This window comes from Brassica oleracea, chromosome C8 (genome assembly GCF_000695525.1).
Source record: "Brassica oleracea var. oleracea cultivar TO1000 chromosome C8, BOL, whole genome shotgun sequence".
Lineage (NCBI taxonomy): Eukaryota > Viridiplantae > Streptophyta > Magnoliopsida > Brassicales > Brassicaceae > Brassica > Brassica oleracea.
The window spans coordinates 20,756,257-20,779,504 of NC_027755.1; the positions used below are offsets into that span (position 1 = coordinate 20,756,257).

General features: G+C 35.5%; 4 protein-coding genes across 4 annotated transcripts in view; 2 read left to right on the forward strand and 2 right to left on the reverse strand.

Annotated features, from left to right (window-relative positions):
* The first annotated feature begins 7,029 nt into the window (after positions 1-7,029).
* Positions 7,030-8,308, forward strand: LOC106311204 (zinc finger protein JAGGED-like). Its single transcript, XM_013748422.1, has 5 exons — positions 7,030-7,087; positions 7,170-7,276; positions 7,401-7,514; positions 7,605-7,686; positions 7,779-8,308. Coding segments are annotated over exons 1-5 (657 nt in total). The 5' UTR covers positions 7,030-7,085; the 3' UTR covers positions 8,131-8,308.
* Positions 8,309-12,508: 4,200 nt separating this feature from the next.
* On the forward strand, positions 12,509-15,115 carry LOC106312080 (pentatricopeptide repeat-containing protein At3g29230). The gene has a single exon (XM_013749460.1). The coding sequence runs from the start codon at positions 12,963-12,965 to the stop codon at positions 14,550-14,552; it is 1,590 nt and encodes a 529-aa protein (XP_013604914.1). The 5' UTR covers positions 12,509-12,962; the 3' UTR covers positions 14,553-15,115.
* On the reverse strand, positions 15,012-17,391 carry LOC106312081 (glyceraldehyde-3-phosphate dehydrogenase, cytosolic-like; the record flags this gene model as incomplete). The annotated part of the gene is given in 10 exon segments (XM_013749462.1): positions 15,012-15,335; positions 15,435-15,518; positions 15,599-15,839; positions 15,942-16,002; positions 16,100-16,246; positions 16,403-16,502; positions 16,603-16,718; positions 16,978-17,078; positions 17,148-17,180; positions 17,261-17,391. Coding segments are annotated over 10 exon segments (1,020 nt in total). The 3' UTR covers positions 15,012-15,202.
* Positions 17,392-21,249: 3,858 nt separating this feature from the next.
* Positions 21,250-23,248, reverse strand: part of LOC106308906 — a 4,521-nt gene continuing 2,522 nt past the window's right edge. Inside the window, exons 3-4 of the mRNA XM_013746010.1 lie at positions 21,767-22,266; positions 21,250-21,370 (exon numbers count right to left, since the gene is read on the reverse strand). Of these exons, the coding sequence (XP_013601464.1) occupies positions 21,250-21,370; positions 21,767-22,266 (621 nt within the window). The remainder of the gene's footprint in view (positions 21,371-21,766; positions 22,267-23,248) is intronic.

Consider the following 23,248-nt stretch of genomic DNA (forward strand, 5'->3'; position numbering starts at 1 on the left):
AAGTCTGGTCAACTTAGGGTTTAGGCTTTCAGATTAGGGTTTAAAAACAATTAATCTAGCCACTGATCCTAAACTTCAAATTAATTTAGAAATCTAGCAATTAAATTTAGCAGTATGCGATTTTAAGGTTTCAAAGCCTTTAAGGTTTCATATTCGATATTAGGGTTTTTAGAAAACATGTTATGAGATCAATCAAACTATCAACCTAACTCTTAATCAACAAGATCAATCAAAACAAATAAGAATCAAACAGGCTTCAAGTCAGATTTATAACATGTTATTTAGGGTAAAACGAATTTAGGGTTTTCAGAAAACAGAAACAGATCAGAAGGTAAAATATTCTAGCAACCTAAACCTCAAAACATTAAAAGATTTAATCAAACAAAAACAATCATCAAAACGGATTCACATTAGGGTTTAGGGTTTTGATTCGATTTCTAGCAATTTTAGGGTTTACGTTTTTTGGGTTTTGATTTAATCATAGATCAAGGGAGATTTAAGCACATGATATGATCATTGGATCATAGGGTTTTGAGATTCAAAACCGATTAGGGTTTTGAGTTTAGTTGATCAATAGATCAATCTCGATTTAGGGTTTGGGGATCGAACTTTTAGAGTTTCGATTTACTCATTAGGGTTTGATCTATTATCCTATGGCTTTTATCATAAAGATTAGGTTTTATGGTTTCATTCTTTATCAATCAACCCAATTTGATTCATATGTTCTTAGAATTCGAATTACCTTTAGCTTAGTTGATTGTTGAAACCGGACCACCAAAGAATGAACCTCGATCTGGACAGGAACGGGACGCGAGCTGGCCTGGACGCGAGCTTGCCTGGAACGGATTGAGGCTGAGATCACGAGCGGCTGATCGTTGAACGGGAGCTGTTGCTGTCGGATCGCGAGCGGCTCTGATGCGAACGGGACGCTTGCTGTCTGGAGCGCGAGCTGTCCTGGATCAAGAGCTGAGGCTGAGTTCGTCTGAAGCTGAGACGGGAACGCAGGGTTGCTGATCGGGAACGCGTAGGATCGGGATGCAATCGGGATTAGGGTGTTCACCGGGTAGGATTAGGGTTTATCGATATTTGGTTTTATCTTTAGGGTTTTAGAGGTTATTGTGTTGATAACATGTTATAAAACTAAGGGGAATAGTTTGTATATTTATTCATAAAACATATGATTCCTTTATATAAGGATTAGAAGATATAGAAATATGGAAAGTATCCAAAACCTAAACCAACTATGATTAGGAAAACTACTAAGACAAGAGAAAGGAAAAACATCCCAAAGACTTAGCCGCCCATGTGTATGAGCCGAATATGGTCTTGGAAGATGTTATGGTTATGGGCCATCCACAATATGATTTATAACCGTTTCTGAGGATTTTTATATTTTCCGCAAGCTTTTGTATCTGATAATGTATTTTTTTTTGTCAACAGATATTATTAAAGGCTTAAAGCCCAAACAAGGTAAACCGAAGGCCCATTACAACCCAATTCATAAACTGATTTCAACAAAAGATGATAACTACAATATTAAAGAAAAACGTGGAAACACGTGTTCTCACAGGCGGTCTATCTTCCGATCATCTCTCCGGTAAACTTCTCGGATGAGACGCATTAGCTTTACCGCTTCCTTCGTATCTACCTTGAACTCTTCATACAAAGCTCGCCGGTTCTTGTAGTTTGATCTCCGAGTGGTCACCGATCCTTAATTCCTGGGAAAACTGATGGATCTAAAGACAGATCATCTGTCAGGACGTTTCAAAGAAACCCTGACTTTACTTAATCTGCTTCAAAATCAACCAGACAAATCCAACACCTTCGATTCTTCAACCAAAAGGGAGCATCTTCCTATCTTTCTCTTTAGGAAGAAACGATTACGCCCCCTCTGATGAGATCTGGCACTCGGCTAGTACCAAAAGACAAACACAAGTTCCAGGATTTATGGTTAGATCTTGCATGAAGAGAAAGTGTCAACGCAAATCAGAGAAAGAAATAGATTCGTGAACAGTTCTGATTTGGTTGAACAAAAACACACCAAAAGATCGCCTAGCGAAAGTGAAAATCCGCAACCGGAACAGAAGTTCGATCAACAGATCGAATATTTACATACAAAAAACAAAAAGAAAAAATATGGTAACCGGCAGCGAGAGCCACCGGCTACCGATCGACGATGGTGATTGAAGTTTTCTAGTGAGAAGTTGGAGAGAGTAGAAAGAGAAAAAACATGTATGGGACAGCGGTGCCTAACCTCTCCTAGTAAATATTCACATCAAATAAATGTCACCGACGAAATGACATATTGATATTTATTTAATTCATAATGAATTCTACTTATCACTGTTTTCAGTTGATCCCTAATCACAAATACATTGTCCGGACGATTTCTGATAAAATGGTTTTGCTAATAGTAGCAAATGTAGATCTAATAGTTTTAAAATCTTTGCATACATAACCGTAAGAGATGGATTCCCTTTTCTGAGTTTACGCATGGCCACATGTCTTTGGTAGCTCAAAACCGAGATCTTTTATAGTCTTTTCACGTGGACAGTCCATGTGATTTCCCTTATCACAATATATTATTTATGTTTTAATAAAATTAATATTTTTGGATTAAATTTGGACTTTGGGCTTTATGGTCAAAACTAAAAATAGCATTAGACATTTATTCGTAACACAATAATTCAAAAATTTGGGTCACTTAACTCTTTTTTTTTGTCTTCTGTTATACTATTATATTTAAAATATGAAAGTTTTGCATAAGCCGGAAACGAACTCATCATTCCAGAAACATAAGCTAGTAAAAATCGCAATCTTTCAAAAGCGAGACGAGAAAACAGAATAATAAACCTAGAAGAATACAAACAAATGAAAAGATGAACTAAAACTTGAGCTGAATGTCTCGAAGAAGAAACTGAAGCAGTCTTGATAATAGCCACCGTTGACGTTGAGAAAGGATGCGCCGATCTTCAAAGTCACTTAAACTTTAAATTTTTGTTTTGTTTTTTTTCAGCAAAAAAGTAAATTTATGTTTTTCATTTATATAATCAGCTACCGAATAACCAAGTGAGTGAGGATGAAGAGTTGCGAAAAGAGAGGTCACACTGATAATATTAATTTAAAATAATTTTACCCTCAGAGACACATTTTGTGTTTACAATTTCACTCAGAGACACATTGTGTTACATCACACTTTCTTATACTAGGTTTACTAATATAACCCTCAACTAAAAAACATCTTTAGTTGACTAGAAAACTCACTCAACTAACCAATCCAAAACCGATTCCTTATTTTTAACTTTTTACCAAACCATCGCTTACCTTATCTCTTCCCCTTTTTACGATTCTTGTTAATCTTCTTCAAAACTGATGAACCCTAATTTCTTTCTCCAGCGACATCTTCTAGATCCAAAAAGCATAATCTGAAATTGGACCCAAATCTAACCTTCCCAAACCATCGTCTCTTTGATTTGTTGTTTCTCCTCACCGAATTCGGGTATGTGATTCGCGTTATCATCGTCTTGCACTTAGTCTCTCGACCTCGAAGTTCTGGATTTTTGCGGTTCTAGCGTTTCACATATAAACTCCAAATGGAAGGTTAGATCCGGCTTCTTAGACTTCTTGATTCCCTCTTCCCACAGATAAACTAATTGATTCTCTCTTCCCACAGATAAACAAGCCAGATTAGAACAAGACCTGATCCAACTAAAGCAAGAACTTCTTGACATGAAGAAAGATATCAGCGAGATTGTTGAGGTTTTAGAGTGTATTAAATCTTAGATCTAGATCTGGTTCTGAATCCATATCCCATAATCTTGTTGTAAACTTTGCTACCCATCTACTATGAAAAAATATTAGTTATTGCTTGCCCCAATCTTGTATTAAACATTGCCACCCATCTACTATGCAGCACCTAACGACAAACGAGATATGATCCAACATCAACCTTTATACCACAACCACAACATCCACACCGGCGTATCCACTGGTATCAAAAATGGTTTCACCATCTCCTTCAGACATTACTGCTTTTCATCCGGACCACAACCTCTCTAATCACAACACAACTTCTGTTCATCAACAACAACACCCGTGTAGCCACCAATTCAAATTTTAAGTTCGCCTTGTCCAGGAACACAACAATAAACATTACTATCAGCTTCCCACACATATCAACCCCTACCAACAAATTACCTTCACACATCAGAGTTGTTCACCATGACCACTATCTCTCTAACCACAACAAGCCTTTGTTACCACACAACCCCGCACAGCTCATAATCTATTTCCAGATTTCTAGCTATGATAACCAAAGTAAATAGGAATAATACCCACCTGATTCACAAACCTAACATCCAATTCCCTATGACCTTCACAAACCTAAATGTGGATGCTATTTTAAATACACAAACCAACTACAAACATATCATCCACAACCAATAAAAAATCAACCCTTAAACCACAGCCACAACATCCACACCGACGTATCCACAAGTATAAAAAATAGTTTCACCATCTCCTTCACACATAATTGTTGCTCAACCTGGCCACAACCTCTCTAACAACAATACAACTTCGGGGTATCAACAACAACACCCGTGTAGCCACAAATACAAATCTTTAGTTCACCTTCTCCAGAAACACAACAAAAAATAATACTCTCATCTTCCCACAAATATCAACAGCTACCAACAAATTACCTTCACACATCAGTGGTGTCCACCATGACCACTACCTCACTAACCACAACAAGCCTTTGTTACTACACAACCCCTCACAGCTCATAATGTAATCCAGATTTCTAGCTATAAAAATCAAAGTCAATAGGAATAATACCTACCTTATTCACATACCTAACATCCAATTCCCTATGACCTCCACAATCCTATATGTGGTTGCTATTTTAATTAAACAACCCAACCACAAACATATCATCCACAACCAATACAACATCAAGTTACATCAACAAGGTCCAACTACCATCCCACTGGCAGCACTCAGCTAAATGAAACACTATGAGATTAAGAACCATCCAAACCACAGAGCCGCACCCACAAATTCATTCATAATACGATCACTTCAAACACCTCATTCCACTCAAAGGTCTTATGTTAAACAACGCTCCAAACCACAACCACACATCCACCAGATCATCCATACAATGTACAAACAATTCAAATGACGGTTCAGCCCACTGAGCCAGAACACAATACCATATGCAACATACTAACCAAACCAACATGGATACCACAAACATCAGACTTACTTTCCAAAAACAAAAAACTCTTTGACCACGCGTAACCAAACCACTACTTAAAATCCATATTGCTAATTCATAAATCATAACCAAAGCGTTCTTGTTCACACCATCGGTGGCATTAACATCTCTATTACAAAAATACGAAAACAATTACTCCTTGAGGTCACACAGGTTCAATACAAAAAAATATTATCTCCACACCTCATTACAATACCCATTCACAAAAAGTCTTAAATTATAGAGAACTCCATCTCCATTCAAATAGGAGCAGTGCAATTAGTCATGTTGTGTCCTTCTGAGCCATTAGATCTTCTTTTAAAAAATGATTTAACGGCCAGAAAAAAAATCCTAAAACCCATACAACTACTTTTACTTTTGCACATTTTTCATTTATTCCAACCAAAGAGTTATCTGGTTTGGTTCCTTAAATGGAACATCCTCTTCCCAATTTCGCTAGTTAACACTAGGAGGGTTTTTGTGTCCAAGAAAAAGACACATGTCCCAACAATGTGTCCTATATCCACAAAGTGCCTTTCAGCGTTAACAAAAGACACAAAGTGTCTCCCAGTGTAAACGTCTCTTAACTTAATGCCAATAATTTGGAATAGGCAAAACGAGAGAGAAATGATATGCAAGCAAATGTTAATAACATCATGGCGATCAACAACAAGACAATCAGAGGCGTGTTTACCATGGTTTTGATAAGGCTTCTCCCTTAGGCCCCTGTAAAATGTGCAATTTTTAGGACCCCCTAATTTTATAAAATTAGTCTGTAAAGCTAAATGTATAGTTTTAGGTAGATTTTCACATGATTCTGAATTTGACTTTTGTTTTCGATGAATGCTTTTATTCTAATAAATTTCAAGATGTGTTATAACTAAAATGCAAAGAATTAATTGAAGAACTGACATGGTATAACTCACAGTTCTGATTTTCGCTTTTCTTTTGTTACTTATTATAATCCAATTTTTTTCTGACCAAAAGTTAGCTATTTGTATTTTTATTTATACATTATGATAGTTTGATGAAATAGTTTATAGAAAAAATAAATAATACGTTTTAACAAACATATTTTTTTATCTATCATCATTTTTTTAAACGACAAAATGTTCTATACTTTATCTACCATTATTATTATTCAATATTTTTTATTATTACTTTTATTTCTATTATTTTATCATTGTATTTATATGATTATTTTTATCTTTCTAAATACCAAATCATTATTTTAACTTTCTCTAAAAATACCAGTTTTCTACTTATCATTTTAACCTTTATTTTCAAATAACAAATTAATCATATTATAAAAAATTATTTTTAAAATTCGCCTTGAACCCCCAAAAATCGTCGCACGACACTGAAGACAATCATGACATCCCTATCTACTATGATACCAAAAATAGTCATGAATTAGTCACTAGCTATTAACAAACTAAACATTTCGTAGTAATTTAGAAACAACAAAATCTATAAAAATAAATATATAATACTAAAAGTATGAATGAAAATTTAATTGGATGTATATATAATATCACACATCTAATAACAACATGGAATTTACATTGGACTTGTTGTTGTATACATGTCATTGTATATACAAAGGGATACCTTGACCTATTATCCCATCTCAAGTTATAGTTCTCTTGCTTAGAAGTCACAAAGCAATCCACTTTGGGTTCCATGCCCAATTTTCTCATTTCTAGAGAAATAAAGATATATATTGATAAAAAGATATCTCACAAATTAGCTTCTCTTATCGCGCCATTCTTAACTCCCTTAAGTGTTTTAGCTTAGCTTATTCTCTTCTGTCTTCTCGGTACTCATGTTGGTGTCTCTGTCCTCTCTTTTTCTCTTTATCGCTCTTGCTAAATCTTTATTAATTCTATTGATACGTAAAATTTTGCAGGAGAGCTGAAGATAATAACACTTTTGATCTCAATAACTTACCTGATGATCCTTCTATAGACTTTTTCCCATTATTTAAAGAAGGCTCATCTTCATCTTCATCCTCTGGTACATACTAGTCTAGCTTATTTTACTCTCTTTATTTTATTAATTCGAACTATTAAATCATCTAATCACCAGATGTACACTTGATTATTTATTATGAGAATCAAATTAATATAGTATTGAGTAGGAGGATTTAGAGAGAAGCACATCAAAGATGGAAAAGAGTACGAATGTAGATTTTGTTCACTCAAGTTCTTCAAATCTCAAGCTCTCGGTGGCCACATGAACCGCCACCGTCAAGGCAAGAGACCCCGTTTTTATATAGTATGTGTATATATTAATATATATGAGTTTGCATAAATAAATTTAACTTTTGTTATGGTGATTTTAGAGAGGGAGACGGAGTCACTAAACAAAGCACGTGAACTTCTTCGCAACAATACATTTCCTCGTCATCAAGGCCCTCCATTTAGGTATTTTTGATTTCTCTCTTTCTTATGCAATTTTAATTCGTTTTCCTTTACTATAGATATCATTTTAATCGACATTGTTATATTCTATATAGTTATCAGCATGGAGATTTGCATATAGGAGACCCAATAACACCATACAAACCAATGATGCATCCACCAAGATTGTTCTCCCCCTCCGCACGTCTGCCGCCACCACCACTTGTGCAACCTTATCTTTATCCGCCACGGTCTCCTACCCCACCGTTATCGCTTCCTTACCGTTGCACCAACGACTACTATTTGCACAACAATGGTACACATCACCAAACCCTAGCAAATAGCGGTTGCGGTGGTCGCTCACCGCCTGAATCTAGATACACCTTCATCGGTTCACCCGTGGCTAATGGCTCTAGGGTTGCTCCTCCTCTTTCGCAGCCTCTACCTCCACATCATGGTTATAATTAAGGCAATGGAACAAATGTGTGTGTTTTAATAAAATTTTATCCATTAATGTTAGATTTTATCCATATTTTGTGGAATATTGAAAGAGACATGCCAAAGTAATTGATAATGAAAAAATGAAATTCACACTGGAGAGGGAGTGTTGTATTTTGGAGTTATGTGAGAAGTTTGTATTTGTATGAAGGAGCAGCTTTAAACTATTTTTATTTTGTTTTTTCTTATTATCGTCTACCACTTTCTGGTTCGGAACTGTTTGTGAGACCAAGTGTTGTCTCGTTCTATATTTGTTCTTTGAACTTTTCTTTTTCCTCTGGAGAAATAAAAAGAACACAGAAGTGGCGAAAGACTAGGGAGAGGAGAGATCAACTTAGTTTTGGACTTCTTCTACGTGACTTATAACTAACTCTTATGTTTAATCCTTCTAATTTACATTTATGATTATCTATTTTTGCAACATTTTTGATAAATAAATTGTGGTCTTTATGCTTAATTTTTTTCGTTAACGAATTAATCGTCATGACATTATACATTACAAATCTAAGAAAATCTTCAGGCGCAAGTTGTACCGTCAAAAACAGATTAACGGCTCAAGGCGATACAATCACACGTGAATTTGACATGTAGAATTATTGATCGTAATATTATCCATGCAATGTTTTCATAGTATATAATAGTATAAATAACTAGCGTTAATAAAAATATCTAAGAAAATCCAAAATGCAAATCTAAGAAAATCTAAAACGCAAACCTAAACAGAAAAAAAAACAAAGTTTATATCTTGTAAAGGAGTCAAAATAGCGATCAAGAGGGAGAGAGAGAGAACAAATGAGATCTCTCGGCTGAGGCATGTTTCTGTGATAAAAGAATAAATAAAGAGCTATTCATGGAAAGAAATAAATCATGATTTTGTGAAAGAAGGCTAACCCTATAGATATGTAATCACAGTCTTCCCAAGAGTTATATGTATATATAAAAATAAATGAACAATCAGAAAGCGAAGGAGGGGAGTGAGAGGGAGATTGATTGAGTGGATCAGTAATTCAGTATAGATTTTGTGAATGAGTTTAAATTAAGGCCTATTAAAAAGAAGTTGGAATTTTAACTGAGTCACTGAGACATAAACAACTGTGGTAAGGACTTATTGATGCAGTTAAGTTTCTCTTGTTTCAGTCTGACGATTACACAACTCCATGCGGTAAAGACTCGTTGAGGCAGTTGAGTTTTTTTGTTTTGCTTTCAGTCTGACGATTACAAACCCTATTATCTTATATCAGCTTTTACTATTTCTTAGCTTTGCTCCTCGGTTTCAATTCTACCCTACTCCTAAAACTATATAAGTATATAACCCTTTTTGAGAAAATTAATATACGCTTTTTCTAGTACAAAATTGTTCATATAAATATGTTTTTTCTGCATAAAATTCATATAAATATGTTTTACAAATACATTTCCTAATCCAAGTCTACATTAACATTGAAATATATGATCATCCGATGAACCTATATATATAGCAATATCATATGTCAACACATATACTGCTAATTTGTAATCAATCATTCATCTCGACTAGCAAAGCGAAATTAAACTTATTACTTGACTAGATCCACTTATCTATCTAATAAGTATAGTAAAAGATGTATTTCCCAATTATCTGAAATCATGTATTATGGTTACAAAAATAGAAGTTAATTGTAAATAACAAGATATTTATGTAACATACTTCTGTGAAAACAACATATATATATGCGTTTGATAGAACATAGATGTATGTATGTTTATGTGAATCATATATGTATAACATAGAACATACACCTTTTTTTGGGTCAAATGAACATACACCTTTCTACACATGGTTCTATTGTACATCTATAGTTAAGTATACACATGGTTATATTGTACATCTAGTTAAGTACATTTATAATATGTACTATCAATAAAGTACACACAAAATATAATGAACAACATTTGTTAAGTAGTGACATAACATTACATGTTAGGTGTGCGTCTATATATACACAACATTCTTGAAATCCATGAACTAATACAAATGGAAAACATGAGACTTTCATAATTAGGAGGGAAATGGGTTAAAGTAGGAGCTAGGAGTAGATAGAATATGCGTTTCAGAAGGATGAAACAGAAAAGTAGAGCTTTTTCTATTTATGCAAATAAAAATTTTTAGGGTCCAGTTACCGAATGCTGTACATATTAGTAGTTTACTAGAATAGGCTGCTGAAAATGATGTTCCTATACAATGACACCGCCCCATCTCTATCACACACTATAACCATACAGTTAAGTACTTCTTTATATAGGTCTTCGTAGGCTTGTTTACTTTGGGTATGTTTTAAAGTAATGTAGATTCAGAGTAAATGTTGAGGCTGGATAGCACAGGGCTTATGGTACACGCATACAATATGATACACCTAGTTTTAGCACACACAATTATTAACGAAAAGCATAGCTAATCAGATTTAAAATCGGATACGGGGTATAATACAATTAAAAATTGTTAGAGATAATTTGAGGTTTTACATTTGTATTGATAATTGTAGAGTATTTCAATTTTTTTTTTGAAACAATTTCAATTACTTAAATCAGGAAACTTTGGGGTTCAAGTTTGATATAGTAATCGAGTTACCTCCTTAATTAGAAAAACTGGAATTATTTTATTTTATTTTATTTTTGGTCAAAAAAAATTGGAATTAATGTTGATATATATACTAGTTAGTAGTTGCTCCTTATAATTCTAGTAGGTGTACCCCGTACTGCTTACGGGAAAATAAAATAATTAAATTATTATGTTAAAATTGTATGTTTTGTAGCCAAAGTTTATTGAATGGTAAATTTGGTGATACTCAACCTATTCCAATATTGTTTTCTTTTACTTATTGCAATATTTGTAGACATCATATACTTGACGTTCTATTAGAACAATAATACTATTCTCTTTTTTTGGACGGACAAAGTGATAATAATGTTTTTCTCAAATTCAGTTTTTTTAAATATATTACTTGGTTGCAAGTTTTGTGTAACTATTTTTATTATGGCTCTCTTAAACAGTTAGAGATTTAATGCTCGTGAACATTATGATCAAATATACAGGAACTGACTTATGCATTGTAAATTGTTAGTGTGTAATTACATATGCACGAGAAAAATAAAGAAAATAAAAACTCGACTTTCCACAGATTATCTTCTTATTTTATAAATACACAATCTACCTGGAATTCATTTGAGCTCTTGTGCAGAGATTCATAATATAAGTATGGAAAACTCATTTGACTTCAACTCTGAAACTCTCTTCTAGTTTGGGGTGTAAAAATTTCGTATTTCAATTTTATTAGAGCTCACTAAGGAAGCTGATTGTAGTTACTCTACTTATACATAATTTAAAAATATATTAATTTGGTAAATAAACAAAGATGCATACTTGTTATTAAAGTAACCTTTCAACATAAATCACAAAATAATGAACTTATAGATGTTATCAGCATGACTTTATTTTATTTTTGGTGCCAGAACAAATAAAAAAATATCAATCTGAAAGAAACAATACAAAATACCATACTTTCTTTATGATAAAAAGTTAGTGAAATACAATACTTATACTTGGATTTCGTTTTTGATAGTCTTTTCGTTGGACTGTTAAATTTATTTACTCTTTACACATCTTTTGAAGTTCAACAACAATGACTTCTTCTGAGATATCAGGATGCATGATGGAGATTTGTGGAATAGAAATTTAAAAATTGGTTTTAGAGAAAAAAATGTTTTCTATTGAAAGGCAGTCGTATTGTAACATGGAACAACTATAAATGCAAAAATTGTAGTAGCTATTAGGACATTGGTGGTTAGTGGTGATCATGGAGGTGTGGTGACGGGTGATCGTGGCGAGTGGCGAGTGGCGAGTGGCGAGATAGACATGAAATATATTTGATTTTTTCCTGTAAATATCTAAACGTACATAATGTGCAAGGTTTTATTTTTTATTCATTTTTATTTAAACAATTCTGTTTTTGTTTTTAAATGATGTGGCATGGTATAATTAGTTGAGTGACTTGTGATTTTAACATATAGAGGATTATTCAAAAGATGCCAAGAAAATACGGAAAAATATATAAACCAACATAGCTTAATTTTTTTAAGAAAAATGAGAAATATGTAGTTAATATTTAGACTAAAGAAAATAGGAACCGCAGAGAAAAAATTAATTATTTATTTATAGTTTTTTAGTTTTTCCACGTGTCAATTGTTTTTTTAATTTTTAAAATGATTTTCCACGTGTCAGATTTTGATTGGAGAGGCGACTTGCGCTTTAGTATATAAGTTATTTGATTGAAAATGTTAACCTCTTTATTTTTTCCTTGGTAAAAATAGAATCGAATAGTAAAAAATACAGTTTAAACAAACACACACGTCGACAAAAAAAACACACACACACACATCAGCAGCAGCGTATGCCTAACCTTCTAACTCGTTGAGAAGGTGTTGACTTTTGTCGTTCAAGTCCTTCGACTTCTGTATACTTTCGCTGAATGTCACTGTGGCGCTTAATCGAATCCTCTCGATAAAGACTCGTCCTTTTGTTGTCTAAATCGTAATCGAAAATTGCGAGTGTTTCCGTAGCTTTAGCTTCGAAATCACCAAAGAGGCTTTTGGAAGAGAAGCTCATCTCTCTCTTGGAGTCATGTAAAACCCAAAAACACCTTCTCCAAATCCAGTCACAGGCTTTAGCTCATGGATTAGAAGACAATGATTACGTCGGTCCGAGAATCATCTCCACTTGCTGCCGGGTCGCGAGAATCGATCACGCACGCCAGGTGTTCGACGGAATGCCTCAACCAACTGTTTCTATTTACAACGCCATGTTAAATGGGTACACGCAAAACGACATGTACAATGACCTTTTGCTGTTGTTCAAGAGGATGAGAAGGAACGATGTGATGCCTAATTGGTTTACTCTCCCTGTCGTTTTGAAAGCTTGCGTGATGGTCAAGGAACTAAGGCAAGGAGAGGAGTTACAGTGCTTTTCGATTAAAACAGGGTTTAGATCAAACCCTTACGTAGGAACGAAGCTGATTGAGTTGTACTCGTGCGCAGGAGTGTTGGCATCGGCTAATAAAGTGTTCTGTGAGATGGCTGAGAGAAATGTAGTTACTTGGACTTCGATGATCAATGGGTATATACTGAACAAGGACTTAGTCTCTGCTCGGCGGTTTTTCGATCTGTCTCCTGAGAGAGACACAGTGTTATGGAACACTATGGTAGCTGGCTATATCCAAACGGGGAACATGATGGAAGAAGCTAGGAGTCTTTTCGATTTGATGCCTTGTAAGGACATCATGTCGTGGAACACAGTTTTGGAGGGTTATGCAAATAGTGGAGACGTTGAAGCTTGTGAGAGAGTTTTCGAAGAGATGCCGGAGAGAAATGTGTTCTCTTGGAATGGTTTGATCAAGGGGTATACTCAAAGTGGGAGGCTTGATAAAGTGTTGGGTTGTTTTAAGAGAATGGTAGATGAAGATAAGGTTGTTCCCAACGATGCAACTTTGACTTCAGTGTTATCAGCTTGTGCGAAGCTAGGAGCTTACGAGTTCGGGAAGCGGGTGCATAAGCATGGAGAGGGTCTTGGGTATGATAAGGTTAATGTGAACTTCATGAATGCTTTGGTTGATATGTATGCAAAATGCGGAGCTATAGAGATGGCTATGGAAGTCTTTAATACCATAAAGAGAAGAGATTTGATAAGCTGGAACACTGTGATCAACGGGTTAGCTTCACATGGACATGGAACCGAGGCCTTAGTTTTATTCCGTGAGATGAGAACTTGCGGTGTTAGACCGGACAAGATAACGTTCGTAGGTGTTCTATGTGCTTGTAGACACATGGGTTTGGTTGAAGATGGGTTAGCTTATTACAACTCCATGTTTACTGATTACTCAATCACGCCTCAGATAGAGCATTGCGGTTGTATGGTTGACTTACTCTCCCGTGCTGGACTTTTAACACAAGCTGTTGAGTTTATAAACAAAATGCCGGTGGAAGCTGATGCTGTTATATGGGCCACTTTGCTTGGAGCTTCGAAGGTTTACAAGAAGGTGGAGGTTGGCGAGCTTGCTCTTGGAGAGCTGGTTAAGCTTGAGCCGAGAAACCCGGCTAATTTCGTGATGCTCTCGAACATATATGGTGATCTTGGGAGGTTTGATGATGCGGCCAGGCTAAAAGTTGCTATGAGAGACACTGGTTACAAGAAAGAAGCAGGTGTTAGCTGGATTGAGACTGATGATGGTTTAGTGAAGTTCTATTCTTCTGGAGAGAAGCATCGTAGAACAGAGGAATTACAGAGGATCTTGAGAGAGCTGAGGAACTTCAGTATCTTGCTTGATGACGAAGAAGAAGAACTTCAAGAACATTTGATCTAATCTTGGATTGTGTTGAAATACTTGTTATGGTGTCAGTTTCAATTTGCTAGAAAGCATAATAAGTCTCTTACCCTCTATAGTAGGATACTTCTTACAGTCTCTTGCTCTTTACATAGTGACCACAAGAAGAAGCCTTTATTAAAGATCTCCCACGATCACTTTGTTGTTATACAAAAAGAGGTTTGATACATTCTGTAATACTGGTGTATTGTCCAATTACAACTTTTGTTTTCTGTAATACTGGTGTATTGTCCAGTTACAACTTTTGTTGTGATGCTTAGATTCAGTTACAAGTTGAATTGACTTCATTGGAGACCAAACTCGACATGATCATCGAGGAGAAAATTAAAGGCTCGGGTCTGAAGTTCTAGAGTTCTATACTTGTGTACGTGTGACTTATGCAAACCGGCACTGTCTCATATTGCTAAAAGCCGGTTTGTGCTTATCTTGAATGCATTGTAATAAAACTAAACTTGTGTATCAAAGCGGTTTTCAGTAAAGAAATAAACAAGGTTTACAAACTTCCTATCACGTCACGTGAAGGAGAATCGCTAAAACCAAAAGGGATGAGTTTTTAGACCTTGAGAAATTTTTTATTCGAAAAAGCTGACAAATTAAGACACCGTTACATCATATCTCTCTTGAGCTCTTTAGGCTTTGGACATGTGGATGATCAAGTCGACCACACGGGTACTGTAACCCCATTCATTGTCATACCACGACACCAGTTTCACGAAGTTGTCACTCAACGCAATTCCAGCCTTTGCGTCAAAAATGCTCGACCTGACACATCACATGAACACATTGTTTTAAAATCATTTACCAAAACAGACTAGAAAATTTGAGTAAATTCAAAGTGCGTAGAAGATATTGGTTTATTACCTGTTGTCACCAACGAAGTCAGTTGAGACAACATCATCCTCGGTGTAACCAAGGATTCCCTTTAGCTTGCCTTCAGATTCCTCCCTGTAACAATCCAATCCAATCCAATTAGTTATCTTACAATAGATATTGAAACTAGTGATCTATATATACTGAAAGCTTACTTGATAGCCTTCTTGATTTCATCGTAGGTCGCAGCTTTCTCGAGTCTAACCGTGAGGTCAACAACTGAAACATCAACGGTGGGAACGCGGAAGGACATTCCGGTCAGCTTTCCGTTGAGCTGTGGAAGCACCTTTCCGACAGCCTTGGCAGCTCCGGTGCTGCTGGGAATGATGTTGAAGGAAGCGGCTCTTCCACCTCTCCAGTCCTTCATTGATGGACCATCAACAGTCTTTTGAGTAGCTTTAATCACACAAACAAAACCAAAATGCAATTAGTTACTTAAAAGTCAAAGAGGTAATAATAGGCCTTCATGAATCAAACGTAGTGAAATGAAATCTGTACCAGTGATAGAGTGGACGGTAGTCATGAGTCCCTCAACAATTCCAAACCTGTCGTTAATAACCTGAAAACCAGATCACAAGATTCAATTCAGCAAGGGACAATTATACACTTGAAACTCCGACTTCATACAAAAAAAAAAAAAAAAAAGAAATAGAGACCTTGGCAAGTGGAGCAAGGCAGTTAGTGGTGCAACTAGCGTTGGAAACAATGTTAAGATCAGACTTGTATTCATGCTCATTGACACCAACAACAAACATGGGAGCATCTTTGCTTGGAGCAGAGATGACAACTTTCTTGGCACCACCCTGAAACAAAATAAAACCAACCCTATGATACATTAGTAACTTACAAACAAGAGCTCTCTATCCAATATCTTTCAAAATTTGATTTACAAGCATATATAAGTGTTAGGAAACAGAATTCTTCAATATTATAGGTTAAATAAAGCCCAAAAAGCAAACCTTCAAGTGAGCAGCGGCCTTGTCCTTGTCAGTGAAAACACCAGTAGACTCAACAACAAAGTCAGCTCCGGCCTCACCCCATGGGATCTCCTCAGGGTTCCTTCATAAAAAAAAAAAAAAAACCACAAATTATTAAACTTTTCATAACATAAGAAAAGAGATACAAAATTTTGAATATATCAAACGATAGATGAATGTACCTGATGCCGAACACGGTGACTGGCTTCTCGCCAAAGAGAAGTGTTTTCTCATCCTTTATCTTAAGCTCATTGTGCTTCCACTGCCCGTGAACACTGTCGTACTTAAACATGTACGTCTGCAACAAACACGTTCGATCAGAAACCCATCCTCGAATTAACCAAACCAAGTTGCAATTAATCAACACATCATCAATCCGGTTTAACCGAACCACGTTAATAATTAAAATCAACACAATCAATCCGGTTCACAACCTATGTGACAAACCAAAGACGCCATGTATAATACTGAACAAGATTCGATTCACTGTAAACGAGGATTAAACCTATACATAGATCGAACTAGCATCGAAGGGAAGAGAGAGAGTAAAAACTCACCATGTACTCGGTGGTGATGAAAGGATCGTTAACAGCGACGAGCTCAACATCGTTCCTCTGAAGGATAACTCTCGCCACCAAACGACCGATTCTTCCGAAACCTACACGAAGATTCAAATCTCAGATTCCACAGATCTAAACCTATATAAACGATTCAGGAAAACACTAACCGTTGATTCCGATCTTAATCTTCTTGTTGTCAGCTACACAAACACAAGAGAAATCAAAAACAACGATCAGATCACAGAAACTAACAAAAAAGCATCAACGAAGAGGTACTCACCCATGGCGATGAGATCGAGAGAGAAAGCTAAGCTCCGAATGTGAAAATAGTCAAGTGAGTGAAGAGTTTGGTGAGGCTTTAGCGTTTATTTAAAAGGAGGAGATGAAATCTGATCGAGTGGCTGAGATTTTATCTTGGGTTAAAAGGTGACAGGTCAGAGATTTAGTATTTAATGTTTCAAGATCGTCCTTGACTTTTTAGATTATTTACCTTCTCTGCCACTGTTTTGGCCAACCGTTTATGGTAGGATTAAGAAAGTAATCAGAGAAACTAATGGCGCTTGCGCGGAATATTCGAGGTTTATAACTCAGATCCTATGGGCCGGGCCGATGCACACAGGCTAACGCAGCAGGTTTTCGAAACCAGACCCATCCAATGAGCAGACAACACGTAATGTCGTAAAATTCTAATTTGTTATTGAATGTTGATGATGATGTAGGATAGCACAACCTTTTTCTTTGAAATGTTAAGCTTTACACTAATAATATATCACTTGTATCTTATATGAAGCTTCTAGATGTCATCCTCAAAATAATTTGTTTTGTTCTTATTGTCTCTAGATATTTTGTAATTTGGTGTTCTATATTTATCAAATAGTGACTTCTTATTGAGAGTTGAGACTTGAGACACACATGTAGACGTTCCACTTTGAGAGCTTTGGCAGGTCAGATGAATGTGACAGCAAAACATAGCTCAGTTTATGCATGACTCTTGGCTTTTGCCAAAAGTCTCCTTCTCCTCCTCTTATTTTTCTCTTTTGATTTTATTTTTATTTTGATGTTAGGTGAAGGCATATAAAACTCTTTAGTCTGGTAGACATATGAATCCTACATCCTATAAATAACCAAAATGTTTGTCAAATGTCAACAAATATATCATACAATCGTAAATGTATTTATTTGGACACACATGAACATAACACCACCAAGTGAGTTTTAACATAATCTAGAGTTGAATTAGTATATGGTCATTGTGTTATAAGTTATAACATCCGAATTCGTATCTAAGAATGGACATTTATGTTTATCATTGGGTTTGATTTTGTATGGTTAATTTCGTTTTCATAAACCTCCAACCAATCTCATTCAAACTCGCATTGGTTTAGTTTGGGTTTACTTTGCTTCCGTTCAGTTTGGTTCCATTTAATTCGATTTGGGGAGGTTATTGGAACCAGAATTTGGAAAGAGTTGAATGATTTTAGAAATTGACAGATTTTTAAAAGTTTAGTAGATTTCACAAATATTTCATAATTTCTATCAAATATTTTGTATTGATTTCTATAGATTATTATTGATTATTAAGAATTTGCACAATATAGTTTTTCAAAAAAAAATTTCTTCTAAGGTACAAAAAAAGTTGTATAAATTTTCAACAATGAATTTCGATGAGACACTATTATATTATCGTTTGGTGTGTTTACATAGACAAATGCATTTTATGGAATTGGTTATTTGTGTTATGCATGGTTTGTTCTTAGTTATGTTGTGAAAATAATCATTTTTTATCTTCATACTACATGACATATTTTTAACAGTCTTGTTTTCATTGACATTTTTTTTGAGACACCACTCATATAAACGAAAAATTATGTTAGAACACACCAACTACGAAACTTACCGACAAAGAGATCTTCTGAAAATCACATGTCAAACAAGAAAAATATATTATAAAGTGTGGGAATGTTTTTATTAGTACACAGATTTCAAAAATCTTATGAGTAAACATGCTATTTTCAAAGTCTAGCTTATGAGTAAAAATATAAAGAATTTAGTTCCCATAGAATTTAATAGAATAGCAAAATCAATAAAAACTAAACTTTTTGAATAACAAATGATTTGAATAGAATTTAAAAGTCTTTAAACCAATAACAATGAATTTTGGAAAGATTTTTAAAATCCATAAACCAATAACTATAGATTCTTAAAATTTTATAATTCTTTAAAAATTCTTAAACCAATAAACCCCCCCCCCCCATTCTTAGAAATAAAATTATTTGGTATTAGCTCAGCTACTTATAGAAAAAATATAAACTTTGTATCGTTATGTAATTTTTTTTTCAACTAAAAATTCAAGACTGAATTATCAAACTTATCTCAAAATTACAAGAGATACTCGTCATATGAGATATTAGAATTAAGAGTTGAAAACATTATAATTTTATTATTTTATCATATCGAAATTTTTTTAAAATGTGGGGTTAAGATTACATGGCTATTAGTTTAAAAAGACTTCGTAGGTGATGGAGGGTATTACGCTTCATGGAGGATGACCCGTTTCGGAGTCAGAGCTTCAAATATGGTTCTTGGAAAACACGGGTTCGCTGAACCGTTCTTCTCCAACTGCTCAAAGATTGCCTACGTTTTGGAAGGTTAGATATTCTTGTCTATATGTTTTACAAGGTTCGGTATGTTTTACTAGTTTCATCCATATGTTCATTTTAAAATCATGCGTTTAGGCATGCTTACTAGAGCTTAAAAAACTGATATATTTTAATGATGGATTAGATATAAAAACTGAGCAAAAACTGAGCAAATTTATTTGGTTAATTTGTTACTTTTGTTACACAGCGACAAGGAAAAAGGAGAAAGGCGTATTGATGGGAGTATTGTGATTGGGGATCGTGAAAGCTGAAGAGGAAGAGCCTGAGTCTGAGGGGAAGCAAAAGGGGAAGGAGAAAGTAGAAGATGAGGAGGATGACAAAGAGCTTGCCAAGAGGGTGCGCAAAGAGTCAAAACTTCAGATGGACGAGAAGAGATTTAATGAACATCACAAATACAGAGGAGGAGCCAGCACAGGAGTCTGACTTTATCTATATTTATTGTTTAAAGTTTATCTAGGTCATTATCTATATCTATGTAACCAGAAACAATGGTTTTATCTCTCTAAGAAAAAGACTCGACACTTTTGGTAAAAAAAAACTGAGAAAATTTAATAAGTAAAACAGGAAAACCTTAATGAATGGAATCTTATCCATATAAATCTTGAGTGTCTTAGAGCCAATGTTAGACCATTTGTATGATGGATTAGATATAAAAGAAGTTGCTTAAGGGTTTATGCATTCACTAACCATTTCAATTAACTCACTCATATATTAAACTCTTTTGTTTGATTTGCAAATTTTGATTGGGGGGGGGGGGGTTATTCAATTAGTGACTAAAATAAATTATTAATGTTTAGTAATATACCAAATTTTAAGATATTTTAAGTTGATGGATTTTAAAATCTCTGCGGTATGTATTGGATTTCGAGTTCAATCATTTATTCACGAGACTTCATAAGAAATGATTTGGAATCAATCCAAAATACAAAGAATTTTAATCCTTAAAAAGTAAATAACATTACATTTTAAAAACTGGATTTAAATCACATTGGATAACACTAAATTTTAAAATATAATTTATAATCATTGTGTATATATTTAACCTCTGTTAAAATGTATGATTGAATAACATCATCTAAACAGTGGATCAGCCTAATTGTGAATTCAAGAAGTTGTATAGGACATAAGTGATACATTCAATCTAAAGTTAATGAAATAAATGGCACAAAAGAAAGTATTTGATAATGACAAAGACAACTTCTGAGGATTGTCGCTTACCAAAATGATTCAGACATTCAACCGACTAATCTCACTTTCTGATCACCATGACTCTAGCCCAGACGTGCTCTAGAGATGGACAAGGACATGTACTCTCCCTGAAAGTTGACATAAATCTCTTGAAATTTGCTCTATTTTTCCTGTTTTACTTATTCAATCTTTCAATTCTATACAAACTATTGAACGCGACCAGAACATTGGAAAATAGGTTTTTTTTCTTTGTTGATCAATAATATGCACAAAAAATTTGAAGACCTGGAGAGGTGGAACTTCACACATAGTGTGGTTTGTTAATAAATGGTGAGTTTTGAAATCTTTGAAATTGAATTTGATGTTTAGGTTTCTGTCTCGTGGCAACCTTCAAAGACGTTCCAAATGCTGAAAAGCAAACCTATTTCTCAAAAAGCTCGGCTTGTACTGTCCACTCTTCGATTTCTCTGATCCAACCAAGAACGTTAAGGAAAAGGAGATCAAGCGGCAAACATTGCTTGAGGTTGTGGATTATGTAGCCACTGCGAATACCAAGTTCAGTGAAAATGCTATCCAAGAAGCCGTTAGAATGGTTTCTGCTAACGTATTCAGAACATTGAATCCTCAACCGCGCGAAAACAAAGTTATCAATGATCTAAACTTGGAAGTGGAAGAGCATTCCATGGATCCTACGAGCTTCAAGAAGCTCATTGCTTCACCTGAGACCGAGAAAAAGTTAATTGTTTATGTATTACCGTTTCTGCTACATCCAAGCAAGATAATCATTCAAACCAGTTCTGGATTATTCATAATACAGAGTTTACATGAAATACTAGAGCTTTACATAGGTACATGCATGAAGCTTAATTACATTAAATGAAACGCACCATAAGTTGCATACATGAGACAAAAAGAATCTGAATAAACCCTAAACCCACTTGCTCTTCAACTTATCAACATGTGTAAACTCATATGTTAACACCAAACTCCCATCAGTTCTCTTTAATTCAAAGCTCTCTACCAATACATAGCATTTATAACTCTTCCACTGTGATGAACCGCCTTCGAATCTCTCTGATCTCTTAATGCTAGACCTTACTTCATCGCCTTTATTTAACCAACCAAACCTCTCCTCTTCCCACTTAATCCTCTCCACGACCACTGATCCAAGACCTATCTTCTTGTCTTGTCTCTCATCTCTTAAGACACTAAACCAAACAAATCCATCAGCTCTTTTGTTTCTCAGATTGGTTACTTCTCCCCCAAGCTTCGCCACTTCTGTTTCTACTTCAACATCAACAACAACCTCACTTGCTTCCTCGTTGTAACTAGATGAGTAAACCTCTTCCCATCTTTGTTTGAGAGTCATACTGTAATAAGTTGTGTTTTTAATCTGATCTTTTGCGTCTCCTTCTTTCACGAATATGAAAGGGACATACTGTTGGAGATGGATTTACACCCTCTCAAGGCCCATTAGACATTGAACTAGGCCCATATTGCTAGGAAACCCTAGACATATCTTTCTATAAATAAAGAGATATCTCTCTTGAGCAAGGGGGCTGATCTTCTCCCATTTTACACATTAAACACTTCATACAAAGAGTTTATTGATTCTTAGATTTATTTACACTTGTAATGATACATGTAATACAATCTTTGATCAATAAATTCTTTTTGATGTTCTTTCTTCTTCCCTGAAAACACGAGTCTAAGAGAAAGAGGGAGCTTTCTTCGAAAGCTTGGCTTTTGATGTCACCGGTGACCCACGAACAAGCCTCTCCATTGAAGGAGCAGAAGCCCAATTCCATGAGTTTCAACCCGGGCGACTTCTTAGCCGTGTCTAACTGCGCTGGTTCTTCCTCGAGCTCGAAGCCAAGATGGAGACAGCAATGGAGTTTCAATCGCCGCCGCCGTAAAGACGAGCCATCCTCGCAGCTTCCGCCATCTCCTTCACTCTTTTCCTCGGCGTATCCTCACCGTCCGTCAGAGATCTTACGGCTCCCGCGATCTCCTCAGCTTTCACTACCTCTCCGTTCGCAGCGACGTAATCCATACGCAGCTCCAGAGCTCGAGCCATCTCTGGATCCCTCAGGCGTCGGACGGACAAGCTTTCTTCTCGGCCAAGTGGTGTAGCGATGTTTGGATCAGCTCCGTTTCGAATCGCTGCTTCGGAAAGCTCGAGACTTTATCTTGGCAAAGCTCAAAGTTCTTAAAGACGACGAACTCATCCCGTCAGAGTTCTCGGCGTAACCAAGACAGCGAGCTCGTACCCTAACTCCACCATTTCCAAAGAAGAGGCTGAGCGAGAGAGAGTTGAGAGGAGCAGCAGAAACAACCTCTACGCTGTCGTCACAAGCCTCTCTGCATCGTAAGGGCACAAGACAGATGGAGAAGAGAAACAAAGAGGGATCTTGAACTAA